The sequence below is a fragment of the Poecilia formosa genome, unplaced genomic scaffold, assembly GCF_000485575.1.
Source record: "Poecilia formosa unplaced genomic scaffold, Poecilia_formosa-5.1.2 Scaffold236, whole genome shotgun sequence".
NCBI lineage: Eukaryota > Metazoa > Chordata > Actinopteri > Cyprinodontiformes > Poeciliidae > Poecilia > Poecilia formosa.
In genome coordinates this window covers 661,200-677,813 of record NW_006800175.1, presented here as the reverse complement: position 1 = coordinate 677,813, position 16,614 = coordinate 661,200, and the positions used below count along the sequence as shown (strand labels likewise).

The window sequence follows — 16,614 nt, the reverse complement described above, 5'->3', positions numbered from 1 at the left end:
TATATATATATATATATACTTCCAGATCCAGACAGACAAGATGGCAATGGCGCACCCACCGGACATTGGGGGGGGGGATAAAGAACAGAGGAAAGCCATTGTGGTGGATGTAGCAATACCAAATGACTACAACATCAGGAAAAAGGAGCACGAGAAATTGGAGAAATACCAGGGCTTCAGGGAGGAACTAGAAAAGAACTGGAAGGTGAAGACCACAGTGGTGCCAGTGGTCATCAGGGCCCTCGGGGCAGTCACCCCCAAGCTGGAGCAGTGGCTAAAACAGATCCCAGGAATGACATCTGATATCTTAGTCCAGAAAGGTGGAGTTCTAGGCACAGCCAAGATACTGCGCAGAACCCTCAAGCTCCCAGGCCTCTGGTAGAGGACCCGAGCTCAGAGGATGAAAAAGACCACCCGCGGAGGGTGAGAAGGGAATTATTATATATATTTGCTTATAATGATGATTTTAAAATTAACTTGTTGGAAGTCAGTATCTGTATTTTGTATTATGTAATTAATACATGTCCACTAGCATTTTTATTATTCTCATTTTTAAAATACCAGTATTAAACATTATAATGTAAACCAACATAATGTCAATATGGATCCATAATGGAGTTAATAATACAAGCAAATCCATGTTGCTTTACACTCTAATCAATACTTTCTACACAGCCCATATGTTTTAATTTTGCTCAATACCTGGTGCGCCTGGTGTTTCCTTTTCCCACTCTCGCTGTACAACATTTATGGATTTTCATAGAATTCTGTGTTTGAAAGACAAAAGAACCAAAGAAACGCAAAGAACAAACGCTGCAGTGAAGCTGTGGGAGTCTGGGAGGCAGCGTGGATCACACAGAGGTCACTTTTAAACACAGCTCTCCAGTTCCCTGTTTGTGAAACCAAAGAGTCTGCGGTGACATTTGTCAGCAGATGGTATGGAACCAAACCCCTCTCCTGTGGGGACGCCTTAGCTGCCGCTAAAAGCAGTCTGTGGTTACTAATTGCTGACCAGAGCCTAATTACCTTAATTAATGGCCGAGGTTTCTAGGGGGCAGGTTTGCGGGGGCTTTTATCAGCATCAGTGCAGCTTAAAAGGTCCCACAGGAGGCCTGAGGAGCGTGTACGTCCCGTGGGTGCTATTTCTGGACTAACTGCAGACACATCACAGATGGATCCTGTGGCATCAGTACAGGAGAAGGATCTGTTACTTACAGATCAGAAGAAATCCTTACTAAGAAGGAGGAGGGGGGGGAAACCTTTTCTTCTCCCTTCTCCCATCCACAAGGCCGCTTGCTGAATTACTCCAGTGTAATTCGCAGTGATAAAGTAGACTTAGCACCTTTCTCCACAGACCGTGGGGGGTTTTGTTCAGTGAGCTCTCACTGTGAAATTATCCCCGGTGCTTTCATTTGCCAGCTGCAGTGAAATGGTTAAAAGACACAGACCATCCGGTATGAAAATAGGACTGATTCAACAAAATCCCACCAAAAAAAAAAAGGAGAAAAAAATCCCTCTCTCCACCTCGTTCTATTTTTCCCTCCACCTCCCCCCGCCCCGTCAGGCACCTTGTCCGCATCCGAAGAAGGGCTTGTAAGTTTCGGGGCGCATACATTTCTTTTGATGATATATTGTCCCGGTGCGGAATTTCATTTACTGCCGCTGCCCCTTGCTGAACCTGTTGCTAGTCAGTGAGCACGATAAGCGTATAAGTAGCACGCCGCTTCATTCATCATACATCGTTCTGGGCTCTCAAATATCTCATATGCGATTCAGGAAGAAACTACTAAACCGGCACAAAAGGATCCCACCAGGATCAGCCGAGGGTCCATTAGACACTGTGTACAAAACACAGCGGGCACGCTGTTCACACACACGTTCTCTTTGTTGCATCTGCAGAAATTATCCTTCATTTCACGGCGTACACGTTGTTTATGTAGCAGTAGGGGATTGCGTATCTGAAGTGCAGTGCTCATGTAGTACATAATTCCATTCACATCACATTTGAATGCATGCATTCTGAAATCTGTTTTTCTTTCCCCCCTCAGTCATAGTGGCTCACTCTGTGTTGTATTAAACAGCATTAATTCATAAGATATGTCATTTCAAGCCATGAACACAAAGAAATAAATTTAATCATACCTACATTCCAGTTCATCCTAGTTATCAAACAATGCAGTTTAATTTCCTAACTGGTTGAAATGTTTTCATTTAAGGAAACTCAGCAGATCAGATCAGTCGTCACCGTCTATATATATATCCATCAAGGTTGGCAAGAACAAGATCCGTGCAATAAACAGCTATGCCTTACCAGTAATCAGATACCCTGCCGGAANTCACATCACATTTGAATGCATGCATTCTGAAATCTGTTTTTCTTTCCCCCCTCAGTCATAGTGGCTCACTCTGTGTTGTATTAAACAGCATTAATAATCACAAGAGGCTCAGTGTCACTCAGAAGTCTCCACATCACCAAGGCAGACAGTGTTGTGCTGCCGGGCATGTTGTGCTGTGTGAAAGTGCTTACACGCTCCCTCAGACAACCAAAGGGAATAATTAAAGACAGAAGATGGAGGCAGAAGAATGGAAAGCAAATCCCATTGTTTGGGGTTATTTCATCCCACTGAATTTCTTTTTCTCACATTTCTTCCCAAATGCACTGTGATAGTGTGTCTGCGTGTATGTGCGTGTGTGTGTGTGTGGTACATTATCAAAAGCATATGTAAGCGGAGCAGCACAGAACAAAAGGCCTGTGATGTCCCTCTCATACCCACATTGTCTTTTGATTATTCTACAATCATTTTATATATCTGCGCAAGAAGGGAAGGAAGGGAAGCCTTAATAACCCCATAATACTGAACACTGTAGCTGCTCAAAAACCACATGCAAGATGTGTTTTAGACCATTTGAAGACAAGCTTGCTTTGTGCACTTTCACAACCCCATTTTTTTTATCTAATGGTGTAATTCTTCAACTCTTCAATATCCAAGTTGCTACAAAAATAATCCACAATGAAATTCAAATTTGAGCTGAACCAGACTATTAGGGCAACTCTACGCCACTCCATTTCTAGCACAGTAAATGTAGCCGCTCAATCTCTCTCAGCTTTTACTGTCAGTCAGAGAGCACTCAGTCATCTCCGTGCATCAGGCTCGCAATATTGATTTTTCCACCCACTGAAACAGCCGCATGAACATAAATTTTGCATGAGGCTTTTACTCGCGGCCTCCGCTTTGGTCTGACGACACATGATGGGACCATGAACACACTGTAATAGCCCGGTCTGTCCCGCCAGGCAGACAGGCCGTTTTAAAGAAGAAAAAAAAAACAGGGGAGTCCAACACCTTCTGGAGTCTGAAGGACAAAAAGCCAAAAGACCCCTCACTGAGTTTCTCAAAATTACAGACTGGTGATTTTGAAGTGTGCTTGGAATGTGAGAAACTAAAAGACAACTAAAGAAAATGGAAATTTGTTATGTTCTTTTGTTGATTTAGAATGATAAAGTGCTTTTATCCTGTTTGTATCCCAAAAGTTTAGAGGAGATATCTGATTTGTGCAAAAACAGATTGCAGCTTCAGTCATCCATCCATTGTTGACATGACTTTATCTTTGCAAGGTCACAGGGTCAATTGGTACTCCCTTAGACAAGTCATCAGATTTTCATTGCAACATAAAGATGATCATTAGATGAAGCATTATTAATTAAAATTTACATCTGACTATAATTACAAGATATATTAACTAGACTTATGACCCTATGAGTCACAAAAATTAAACATTATAACATGAAAGGGGGAAAACAGGAGTTTAAAAAAGAAATTAAAAGCAGGGAATGCACCAATAAACATTTGCTAATTTCTGTTTGACTTTGAATCTTCTCTAGTTTCGAGTCTTCTATTAAGATTTTCCTATAACTTAAAATGAAATTAAGAAAATAATAAATTATGGGAGTCTTTAATTCTTATCCGGACAGTTTAAAAAAGCAGAAACATGTTTTACACATTCTTCCTGGAGCAAAATTCTTAAGGAAAACCAATCTCCAGTTTGCTTGGGACCCCCAGGAACTTTGTCAGGAAGCCCCAGGAGCTTATGGGCCACACTTTGGAAATCAATAACAGAGCGTAAGCAACACCAAAAGGGCAACATCATCAAGTGCACAGAGATTTTCTTGTATGTGTAACAACTCCGTGGAGAGGATTTGATTCTTTGAAATGCTTCCCCTCGGAGTTGAATTCGACAACACTGCTTGATATTGCCCTGCATCCTGCATCACATTGTGAAAGCATTATCTCTGAATCCCTACCAGTGAGCGGTTTACTCCTTATAGAAATATAGATAGGTAGGTTTCTTACTCTGATTTTACTTTTTATAGTCATTGCTATTAATTGACATTAACTAATATTTTAAAAACTATTCTTTTATCTAAATGTGTTTATGTGATGTCGAGGATACTCCAATCAGAATTTCTTGTCCCTTATAACAATCAGTCATATAATTTCCTGCATTTGTTCATTCAATATTACATTGCTGTTAATAAAATCAGTGGCATCTATATACTTGAAAAGTCAGTAGCTTTAAAGCACAGTAAATTACCACAGTAGACCCACTACTATCATAAATCACAGTGGTAATAAATCAGTTTTACACTTACTCAACAATTACATTCAGGATGCTGCAGTAGTCTTTTTTGTTTTGTTTCTTTTTCCAACAGTGACTTTATTCCAGTTGGAGATTTTGCAGGACAGTCTTATTATTCTGCACCAGCATGCTCAACTGAGCTTTTCTGATATAGGAGAGAGCATCACTTAAAATGTGCATAGATTTATAATTTGTCCCTAAGGATATCTGTGATTCAACTCATACAGCTACAGTCTTAAATCCCTGAAGATTATGTTGATATGCCAAGAATTTTTCTGTTGATCATTTTCATAGGTGCTAGCCTAACGTTAGCATGTTTTGATTTCTCATTTGTAATTTGGCTCATTTTATTGTTATTTGCAGCTTACCACGTATTCGTCATTTTGTTCACAAAAGAAACTGAGCATCAACTAAAGGAAGGTTTTTTGAAAATTCTTCTTGATAATGTTGGAGGTCACTGAGGTACTTGTTCTTGAAGTGCTTCATGCAAACAGGAGGATCTTCCCCACTGACGCGGTTTCTTTTCCAAGAAAAATGCCATTTAATCAGGCACTTGGAAGAAGCTCCAATGCTAATGGACCATGTAATGAATTGTGTGGGTAAATGCACGCAACAACCAAACATGATCTAGGACAAAAAAAAACAACAACAAAAAAAATACGCTGTGCAAACTAAAAATGGTGGATTATCAGAATTGGTTAACTGGATGTCCATGACCTTATTTAGCAGTTCAACAGCAAACACTATGACCTCAAAAAATGTAATAGGGAATAGAGAAAACTATGAACTGAATATAAAGATGTTTAGACAACAGCGGGAGACTATATTCAACTTTTATACACTCTAGAGACTCAGAGTACACAATAAAATGTATTTAAGGACTAAAAAAAGTGGATTTTGCGTGATCTGGCCCTTATAAAGGCAGGAAAAGCAATTGAATAAAACATTTTGTTGTCCCAACTGGGAAATTTTCCTCCCTCAGTGAGTGAGCACATAACTTGGCCATAAACATTGCAGCAATTAGATTTTTTTAGATCAACAAAGTAAAATGCCTGGCCTATAATATTGCTTGCAAGTCATGGACATGAAAACGGAGTGTAGATTTTATTTTGGTCTTGAGAATTAAGTTTGCATCGTTTAAAAATGCTTTGATTTGTCAAGACACCATTACTTAATACATTTATTTCTGGTCTGATTACAGTAAAATGTTTGTGAATCTTAAAAAGGACAAAGACTATTTTTAATATTAAAGATGGTAGACCTCTGTACTAAAAGCTAACATTGAACAAAAAAAACATGAGTGCAGAAGCATTTTTTTCTCTCTCTCTCTCATTAGTGTGCCACTGCTCTGGTCTAGTCTGCAGAGTAAAAAATGACCTTCCTTTGACCAACTTCATAATTACCAGATCTCATAGAGTCTAAATCTCCTTATCTCCAGTGGAGTAATTATCAGTGTGACTCACTGAAAAGGCAATTGAGACACAGCTTTATGGACTCCTCAGCAGAACGTGAGGTAGAGCAGTAATGGGGAACTTGTTTGTCCTCGCTTACCTTTCTCATTAGAGAATGACAGGCATGTTTAGATCTGAGCAATTCCTAAAAATACAGGATGGGTCACTCAATGCAATCCCAATAACTCCTCACACGCTTTACCGCAACCTCTTAATGTGCATGGCTCTTATTTTTTTATTGCTCTTGGTTCTTCCAGTCAAACAAGGCACTTTAAAAACATTTTTCCACTCCTGTTTAAATTAATATTCATGCTGAGTTGCTCTCAATAACATAGCCTTTATGTGAAGTAAACATTCATGCATATGTGTACCATAACAATCTAGAAACTTTATTCGTTCCCATGAACCTAATATATTCGCTCCAAGGTCTGTAAGCTGTGCTTTCATTTTTGAAGCCCAGATAGCTTGAATTCCTTCAACATGAGAGGACTGTTTATGTGTTTTCTGACTCTTCATCATAGAACATGGAATGTTTGCTATTTGACGAAATAAAAGTCAGTCAAAGTCTTTTTGTGCAGATGTAATTAATATGACATTGCAGTTACTCTTCATGCTGCAGTGGTCGGGATCTTCCAAGGACTACACAATGATAACCAAGAAGACCTTTCTCTTCAGAAAGACTATATATTAAACTGTTTGCTGCTTGTATATTTCAACTTCAACAAATGACCAGAAAAGCGCTTTAGGATGATTAGCATTTCTAAATGGATCATAAATGTGACCTTTAATACTTTTCTTTAATATGATCTGATATGACCGGGTCAAATAATAATCTTGTCAAATATTCACATACTACAACCGGTTAACTGTTCACTACCGATTATCTTAAAAATAGTTTCTGCTTCAGAACTTTCTATTGGTGGCTGTTTCACAGTTTTAATGAGTTGGAGCCACATTGTTGATGGGTTGAGAAAATTCTCCAGTGAGCAGAGATTCCTTACCAAACAATTTCAAGAAATTGTTATTCTGTTTGTGAACAGAATGTGAAAGTGAAGCATTATCAGTGCTACCTTGCGAGTGTAAACTGTAAGTTGGGGCTGTGGCCAGCAGCTTATTTGGATTTAAAGTGGCAAGAAGCCCTAAAAGAACTTGCTCTGAACGAAACTCAAAATATGCCGAACAGGCCAGACTAAAATCTTATTATTTTGTTCAAAACATATAATGAACATGCTTTGTACGCCAATAAACCTATCTTAACCTGTTCAAGGAATCATAAGAGGTCGCCTTTAATTATTGTGTTTAAGTGCAAAGTTGAAGAACACTCAGTTTACTTGGATGTCATTTTAAAAGTAGTTGCATATTCAAAGATCCTGAATTCAAGCCCACTTACCATTAAGCTATAACTAATAGAGGATAGTTGTGAGCAGAGATGTAATGCACTGTAAGGGGAACAAAGAGCCGTGTGTGAATGAACCCCAGAGACTAAAGCGCTGTACCAGGATGGTTGGCAGGGATACTGACATAGTGCTTGTAATGAGAGAGCCCCCCTCTCCACCATCTCACTTCTCAACCACACAGAAAACAAAAATAGCATTTTGTCTGACGAACGAGCCAGCTTTGACCTAGCCTTAGCACCCCTGACAATCAGTCTCTTTCGTCCTACAGCACTTCAGAACCTGGGGCCAGGGCAGTCAAAGATAACAGTTGATTTCTTCTGTGGCACTACAGAAAAAAAATAAATAAAAGAGGGATGGCTGACGGTTGTTCAAAGCAGCAAGGTTGGAGGCCTTACGCTTCTGTCTCAGCTGATTGTTGTTAAATATTTAAATGGGGCACAAAAAGCCACAGTTCAGGTTGTATCTGATCACGAAGCAGAGCGATCTCACCCTCTCCTCATTACAAGCATTAAATATGGCAAGTAGTGACAACAGCGAAAGAGAATCCCTTGCTCCTCCACCACCTCAGGCATGGTGACTAAGTGGGAGCGCCACTCGCGGTGCAGCACACGACTTCTGGTGAATATGAAACGCAACAAAGAGGCAGTGGGAGATATAATGAGCACTATAGGAACACAGCACCCTCTTGGCCTCTCTCCATTATAAGCGCAGCTCCAACTCTCATCCTCAGCTCTGTGTCTGCTGGAGGAAGAAGCACAAACAATTAACTGAGACAAGCCGTTTGGATTATGTGCTCAAGCAGAGCAATCAGACGGACGTGGTTAAAAGAATGAGCTTCAGAATGCCAGTTGGCCAGTTAGGAAGGAGCGGAGGGTCAGTGGTCCTGACAGTCTTAACAAGATGACAGAATTTATAAAGCACTGCTGTTAAAGAATATAGTTACCTGCAGTGTAGCCCTGATAATAAGGCCACATGGGGCTTCTTCCATATTCCCTCTGTATTTGTTTTCTTTTGCTTCATATTCTTTTGTTGTGCCTCTTGTTCCTCAGCGTAATGGTTGGTGCCGCAGGAAATTCTTCAATCGTCTTTGATCTTCGTCTGGTTTCAATAATTTTCTGACAGAGATCTCATTTTGCCCCCTTTTGTTTTTCTCCATCTTTGTTCTCTTTCGCTCTGTCTTTAAATGGGGGTCTCAACATTTTGTCGTTGCAAAGTTGCAAAGGAAGAGAGCGGGTCCTGTCAGGGGCTCGGCACTCGCAAGACAACTCGCCCCAACATTTCAAGCGAGAATTGGACTCTTGCTGTTCGCACGGTTGATATATAATTCATGGTAGGGGTGTGAGAGAGGTGTCAATGTGTCAGGAGGTAGAAGAAATATAAAAGTGCGCTGTTTACTGGCCGAGAGATGCCAGCTTCCTTCGGCTGAGCTTCTGCAGAGTGTGGAGAGATCTGATCTTCATCAAATGTTCATCCACGCCTGTCCTGGAGTAGAAGTGACCCCACTAATCAAAGACATGTCTGCTCTGATGTTTTATTCATCTTTTATGAGACAAGCTTACTTAAATTATTTAAGTGCATTGATTCTGTATGTATGCAATCTTGACTATGCACTGTCAAGGCTGCATTTATCAATAGATGTTAAGAAGCGCTCTTCAGAGCTATTGTTTCTTCCTCCATCTTTATTTTAAACTGCGAGACCTAGTTCTGATTGTTCGCCGTGTTTTTATGAATCTTTGTTTGAAGGAACGTTTTGTTCAACATAAAGGCTCTACTTTTCATTCAGTCAAGGTTTCTACACTGAGGTTTTGCAGGTAAAGAAAGATAAACTCCACTAATAGAAGTCACAACATATTTTTATTAATTAGTTAGACAAGGTCATAAATTGTTCTATTTTGTTATTTCGGTTTCATTGTTTTACTGGGATAGTTTGAATCCTTTCAATCTTGTAGTTTCTATGAAAACTGAACCTCATCTTTTTATACTCAGTAGATACCGTTCTACTTTTTTGCTTAAATATCCATTAATCTGAGTAATAGTTATAGCAGAGGAGATCCAAGGTTTGTTGGAACATTTCTGGTGAATTGAATGTAATTACAGAAATTTCAGTGATAATATTGAGAAATATCATATAACAGAGGTAAGATTTGCTCTCATCCAAGCTTTTATTTTCCAAAAACCTTCATTCAATCAATTGTTCAATCCGTCATGCAGGGTCAATCTTTTGAACAGACTTTCAAAAACGGTGTGAAGGTCATCACAAACACGGTGTGATGTGTTTGTGATGGTTATAGTTTCAGAGCTAAAACCTTCAGTAGACCGGTGTTTGCTTGCTTATTTTAATATCAACTTTATTAATGCGATACATAAAGATATTGGTATCATTCCCAATCAAAGAGGAAAGACGAAATGGCCTTACCACTTTTCTGTTAAGCTTAAGAAAATCGTAATCGATATTATTGCAGATTTTAGTAGTAGTGTTGCAATCTTATATTTTTTTCCCAATTTTAAATGCTGCTCTCTACAGTTTCCTTATGATTTTAGAAATCCAGAGAATGGAGAAGAAAATGCTCTAATTTTTTTTGTATGCCAGGTGTTGAGTATGTCATTACAAACACACTTGTGTTTCATTTTGGCTAAAATTAAACATTAATGAATGTTTGTGCAGGAAAATACACAGCTGTGATATTTTCTTTTTCTACATTTCAGTGTCCCCACCACACTTCCTGAGCGTTAGCATCTCAACCATAAAACATTTACATCAGGTGTTGGCATCAAGGGTAATGAAAAGTCTGTTCAAGAGGCCAAAAATGTAATTGGCATATGGACTTTGTATTCAGGAAATATAATCTACTGCCAAATATTGGCTTCACGCAATCTTATGCACAAGTTGCTACTGCTGTGAAAACTGAGATTTGAGACATTGTACAGCTCTGCTTTTGTCTTGTATGCATATTTATATTTCTAACCTGACAAATATTTTAAAATATTTCACAGCTGTTCAAAACTCTTCTTATGTTTGTATAGTCATTACATTCAGTAAAAGGCATATTAGATGGTGTGCATGCAATGAGAGAATCTTAATAGTCATTTGACTTGACTTGGTAAATACTTGAATATCTCTCCCTTGACTTGGTAGTTACATTGGAGAAGCTGTAATAAATTTGAAAATTAGCTTTACAGGTTCAGGATCATCTCACCTTTTATATTCCAAGAACTTTCAGGTTCTCTGCCATTTTCTGGATTCTTCTGGATTCTTTGAGCTGAGCTGTTTGGGCACAGTCAAGGTTTTTCAGCTTCCCAAGATGCATTTACTTTAGAATATTTTAGATATGTTAGACAAAAAAGAAATCCATTACTAGGTGAACATTGTGCACAAAAAGTGTAGTTTAGTTCCACAGAAAAACCTGTGAATATGTGGAGATTCACTGTTTTGCTCCAGAACTCAACACAAGGGTTAACCTTTTTTTCGGAAACCACTTCAAAACGTAAAGCACTGAAGTGAGTAAGTTAGTTTTTTACTGGAATGCTATTATTGGATCCAATTAGTTAATGGGTTTATTTCTGAACTCTCTGTGAAAAGATGGATGTCTCTTTCTTATGAGGTTTTAAGCCATTAAACCAAAGATTGTGTCATTCTCCATATAACAATGATGACTTTTGGCTCCAGAGAGAGCAGTTATATCAGTCAGGCTGAAGGGCTTTGTCCTCCAACTTGCTAAATTAAATTCACTCTCTCTCTCTCGTGCAGGCTAAAAACCCTGGAGGACCTTGTTGTGGCTCCATGCAATTTACATGTGTCTCTCACTGTTCACCTTTGGTCACCCACACCTCCACATCTTTCTGAGGTGTCGGAATATTCCTCAAATAATGAGGTCTTCCTTTTTATGTGCTAAAACACTTGTTTTCAGGTTGTCAGTGTATAAGCTTATTTGAGTTTGTTGTGCTGCACGCGTGAAAGTTGAGATCTGACGCACAAATCAACCCACTGTCTTTTCATCAACAGCTACCTCATCACTGAACTCCCAGCTCCAGCACCTGCAGCAGCTCCAGCAGATGCAGCAGCACCACCACCACCAGCAGCAGCAGCAGCAGCAACAACAGCAGCAACAGCAGCAGCAACACCACCATCACCAACAGACCCACTCCCACACCCAGAACCAGCTGCCAACCCAGCATCACATGACCCCACCCAGCCAGCAGCACACCTCTATACCATCTCCAGGTTCCACCTGCTCCTCCACCTCCGGACACCCGCAGCAGTCCCCGCCACACCGGCCCAACCAGTCGCCGGCTCGCAGCCTTCCCTCCCCCGTCACTCCGCCCATACCGCTGCCGGTGAGTCCTCATCCATTCATAGCTTTATAACAGGAATCTTTATGAAATTGGCCACAATGTGAGCAAATCAGCTGTTTGTTTGCATTTCTAAACTTTAGATGTGAATTATGTTGTGAAATCGTTTACATAAACTGATGAAACAACGCTGCATGTTAGTTTTATGGCAGAATCAGTGCCACAAACAGAAAGCCACTTTCAACTTTTAACAGCATTGTTTCATTATTTAAATGCAACTTGACTGCTGTTATCAAAGCTACAAAGAACCCTGGTACGTGCTTTGATGTTAAGAACAAAACCAGGTATGTTTCAAATTTCCTACAAAATTTAGAATTTATGTTTTACATTTTCTAGCTATTAATAATTACAGAAAAAAAAACTCTTTCTCCAAAAACATAAATATCTGAATTTCTACAAAGAAAATGTTCAAACAAATTGAGGGTTTTTCAGTAACATTGCAGTCACTGAAGAAACCTTATCTGAGTGTTTTTACATTTGCCACAACACCAGGGAGCAGTGCAGACTCAAAATACATGACTAGTTTTAAAAAGGATTGCAGTTTTGTGTATATGATTTCCAAAGATGCATTATAGACCTGGCACAATAATTTGTTAATATGTTAATAGTCTAATTGAAACCCTAACAATCCAGGGGGTTTTCACAATTTCATCAATTTCTATAATGCTTAAAATTAAAAGGACTGTGTTGGTTCCCTGTCTCTCATCCTGCTCCGCTTCCCAAATATTTGTCCATGCTGCACAGAAAGCAGCTGAAATGCTGATCATTCACCTGTGTAATGTTCAAAGCAAAGTGCTACGTCAGTGAAACAGGAGAGCAACTTATTCAGCATGTTTTGTAAAAACACGATCGATTAAATAGGCAATGACAAGTAAATGGTACTGGTTGAATTATCATCAAGTCCTATCAAAACAGAGAGGAAACATGCTAAAGTTAGCCTAACAAGTCTCTCTAGGATTTCACGATTGTTTTTGTGATTTTTTTTTTTGTTTTTGCATTTAAAATAATTTATTTTGCAATGCTACTTTAGGAATATTTAAATATATATTTTTCCTCATTAAACTCCTTCCAAAATCTACATATAGAAAAAAGATGATGAAAAAATAACAGACAGATTGGACATGCAAACATTTTTATTCTTTAAATAACTTATAAAGCTTGATTTTGATACTCACCATATCAATAATGGACCATAACTTGACATCCAGTAAAACTGAGGCAGTGAGAAATACAACACTAAGCCCAAGATTTTTGACCATTTTTGCATGAAATTTGTAATATACTCATATTTATGCTTTAGCTTTAATTAAGGGAAGAATCTGTTGTTTTTGTGTGAATTTCCATAATCACAGAATTGCAAAAATGGAAGGAACTGCCTAGTGTGAAGCACAGCAAAATATTGTCATTAGTAATAAGACAAGAGTTTTTACTGTATGTGCCAAGTTACACCAAGTTGAAACAAAAAGCTACCCTATAAAAACTCCTGTCACTGTGAAGAAAACATATTGGTTAAGTGTACTACGTGATTTTATAACACTTTACATCTTCTGAGTGTTAAATTAGCTTTAGTGTTGTATCAGATTTTGGTATTGACAGATGTCTACTTTTAAGTGACTCAGATCAGTTTCAGGGAACACAATGCTGATCAGGGTATCCCCATTAGACTAAAGAAAAATATGGACACAGTGACATGAGACATCGCTTTCTATTAGTGACAATTAACCACTAACATGTTGGTTGTAGTGGGTAAGTCGGGATAAACTTAAAGTAACCATTTTATGTGAGTTATGTTATTGAATAACAAGAATTAAGGAAAGCATTACTGTTTTATTACATAGCTTTTTTTGTGATTGATGCAAGCTTTTTAGAATTTCTCCAGTAAATATCGGATGATAAATATATTCAGAATGTGGATTTTAGACACATTAATTAAATATTTAGAAATGTGTGTTTTTATTTATCTGTGATAACTGATAACTGTGCAGCTTGTAGCCTGACTTTTTCCTTAGAGCCGCTGCAGATTGGCAGCAGTAAATTAAATATTTCTGTATGAAATAATTTTATAAAGACAGGTGATTTTTATTCAAAGGAAACTTTTCTCTAAAACTGAAGTGAACATCTGAATAGCATCATTGTCATTGTTTCAATTTTGTCAAGTAATAAACACAACTCTTCACTCCCCACTAGTTATTTGTCAAGTGCCTGTTAAAGTGGAGAGTGGTAGCTTCTCCGAGTGTTTATATGGATCTAGTAGACGATGCATGTTGTTGATCCACTTCAGGATATTGAACTTCACAATCAAAGATCCACATATTCATGTTGCTGTTCCTCACGTAATCAATCCTTAGGCCTAATCCGCCCTGTAATTGTTGCTGCTCTTCCTCCTCAGCCTTCTTTTTAGTCACTTTGTCTGTCCATCCATCTCTGCCCTGCTGTGCGTCTGCCTGTCACTGTGTGACCATAATAACCTATTTTATATCCCTGTGGTTTCATTTCTGGTGGAAACTGGCCAGGGTCGCCTTTCCGTCCCCGGTCACATTCATCAGCGTCAGACCCTTATTGGGTTGTGGTGCGAGCTTCTTTATGGCTGGGATGAGTTGGGCTATTTGTTTCCCCTTGCAGCCCTCTCCGGCCCTGTCACGGCCTGGTGAGACTCAGCAGGAAAAACAGCCTCTGGATTTAATGGGCTCCAAAGGCTAGCCGCTACATCGCGCTAAACGCACCATCCAGTCTGAGTGACCAAAATAACAGATTAGCGCATTCAAACTGCGATGGAACAAGCAGAAAGCCATAAAAAGCAGATAGTCCACCAGCTGCACCTGAGTTTTTTGATGTGCTTGGAATCCACCTGAGGAAATTTTGCCTGACATGCTTTGCTTTTTAGAGATGGTTTTCTTTTAAAAGCAACATGGTGGGTGATTATGATGACAGAGGACAGACCTCCCTTTAGGGGGTGAAGAGGCCACATCAGGTGTCATTAAGATATTGCCTCATCAAATAGGATTATGGGGTGTGTTTGTGTGTGGGAGAGGCAGAATTGTCATAAAAGGCTTAGTTTCTCAGGGTCATTGCTGCGATTGCCAAAGAGAGTGTCACCCAGCAAGAGGCTCGCTGAAGGACAGGCCGCGGCCTCAGGACACTTTCAAAGCTGCAGTGAAATTTAACCTGCAGCCCCACCTCCTGACAACATTTAGGTCAATGATTGGAAACTCAGAGTAGAGGCTTAGTCCTACATAGGGAGGCTACTGATGACTTTTTGGTGTTGATTAAATTATCGACTAATTCATTGATCTAAGCTATTAATTTTAATCCAAAAAGTATCAAAAAAAATTTCACTGATTTTATTTGAAGTTGTAGATTTTAGTATTTATTGTAAATCCCAAAATAAGCAGTGATAAAAGTCTTGGATAATTAAGTGTGAAATTAAAAAAACAAATCTTACCAAGTATTTTCATCTATTTTCTAGTGCAAATATATTGAAATAAGACAAAACTAGCTTGTGACTTTTCAGCAAGTCGTTAGAGCTTGGTTTAAATAAATAATTCATTTGATTAACAAAAGTGCTAGTTCCACTTGCAGATTATTTTACTCACAACAAGCCAGTCCCACAGCATAATGCTGCCACCCCCAAACTTCACACTAGGTGTGGTATTCACAAGATTCCATCCTAAAAGTAAAGTTGGTCATTATGGCAAAATATATTTATTATTTTAGTTTTATCAGACCAAAAGACATGTCTCCAGGCTTCTTCCTCTCCGAGTTTCCTTTCAGCCCATGTTGGTACAGGACTAACCTCACTGTGAATAATGAGTCTCCTTCAGCAGCTTCATAAAGTCTTTTCCTTCTGATCTTGGTTTGATTTTTCACATTTCTCATCAAAACATGTCCATCTCTGGAACACTATACCATGAATACTTTGAGTAGATGAATGTGGCACCTTCAGGCATCTAGAAATTGAACCAGGCCTGTGGAGGGTGGCAGTTCTCACCTGTAGTAGCCACCAAAGTGATGACTTCTTCAACTTTCAACACTGCAAAAACACAAACTCTTTCATGGCATTTCTTGTCTAGTTTTTAGTGCAAATGTCTTAGTACACTTCAAATAAGACAAGTCTAACTTTTTTATCAGAACATAGGAGCTTGTTTTAAGTCAGTTTCTTAATAATAATAAAAAGCTGAAAGGTTACTGGTGAGTTTTTGTCTTATTTTCAGTGTACTAAGATATCTGCACTGGAAACTAGACCAAAAATACTTGGTTAGATTTTGTGTTTTTGCAGTGTAAACACACAGTCATCCCTATACTCTTGCCTTTTCAGGAAAAAGTTGCCACTATCTTCTGCATTAAGAAGCTAAATACAATGTGTTTGACTCCAAAATATAGCCCCATTTAATGACGACATGGAGATGTACAAAAAAACATTAACGCCACTCACGAACATATTAATTTAAACTGATACCCACACATTATTATGCTCTAGTAATAACCTTTGCCTTTTAACTGCAGCTGCAGTTCTAAGCAGCTACCAGTTTTTGGTTATGGTTTAAAATGTTAAAAATAAACCCAGCGGAGGAGGGCATTTTCACGGTTTTCATTCTTCACCCAGAGGACTTGGCCTGTGCGCTAAAGTGCAGTCGTAATTACCATAATACAATGATAACACCCCTATTTCCTGCTGTTATTATCCAGACAAGTAGGATCACTCAGCCATTTAACTATTTGCTGCAAACATAATGCCAAGCTGCTTAGAGACAAACATTCATTATGTTCCAATTAATGTC

The 16,614-nt window shown here is 38.8% G+C and overlaps 1 protein-coding gene across 6 annotated transcripts in view; it reads left to right on the top strand.

Annotated features, from left to right (window-relative positions):
* The window catches only part of pou6f2 (POU class 6 homeobox 2), a 95,361-nt gene that overhangs the window by 44,544 nt on the left and 34,203 nt on the right, over positions 1 to 16,614 (top strand). For all 6 annotated transcript variants that reach the window (XM_016680209.1, XM_007569109.2, XM_007569106.2 and 3 more), the window contains one exon: positions 11,490 to 11,821. In XM_016680209.1, the coding sequence (XP_016535695.1) occupies positions 11,490 to 11,821 (332 nt within the window). The remainder of the gene's footprint in view (positions 1 to 11,489; positions 11,822 to 16,614) is intronic.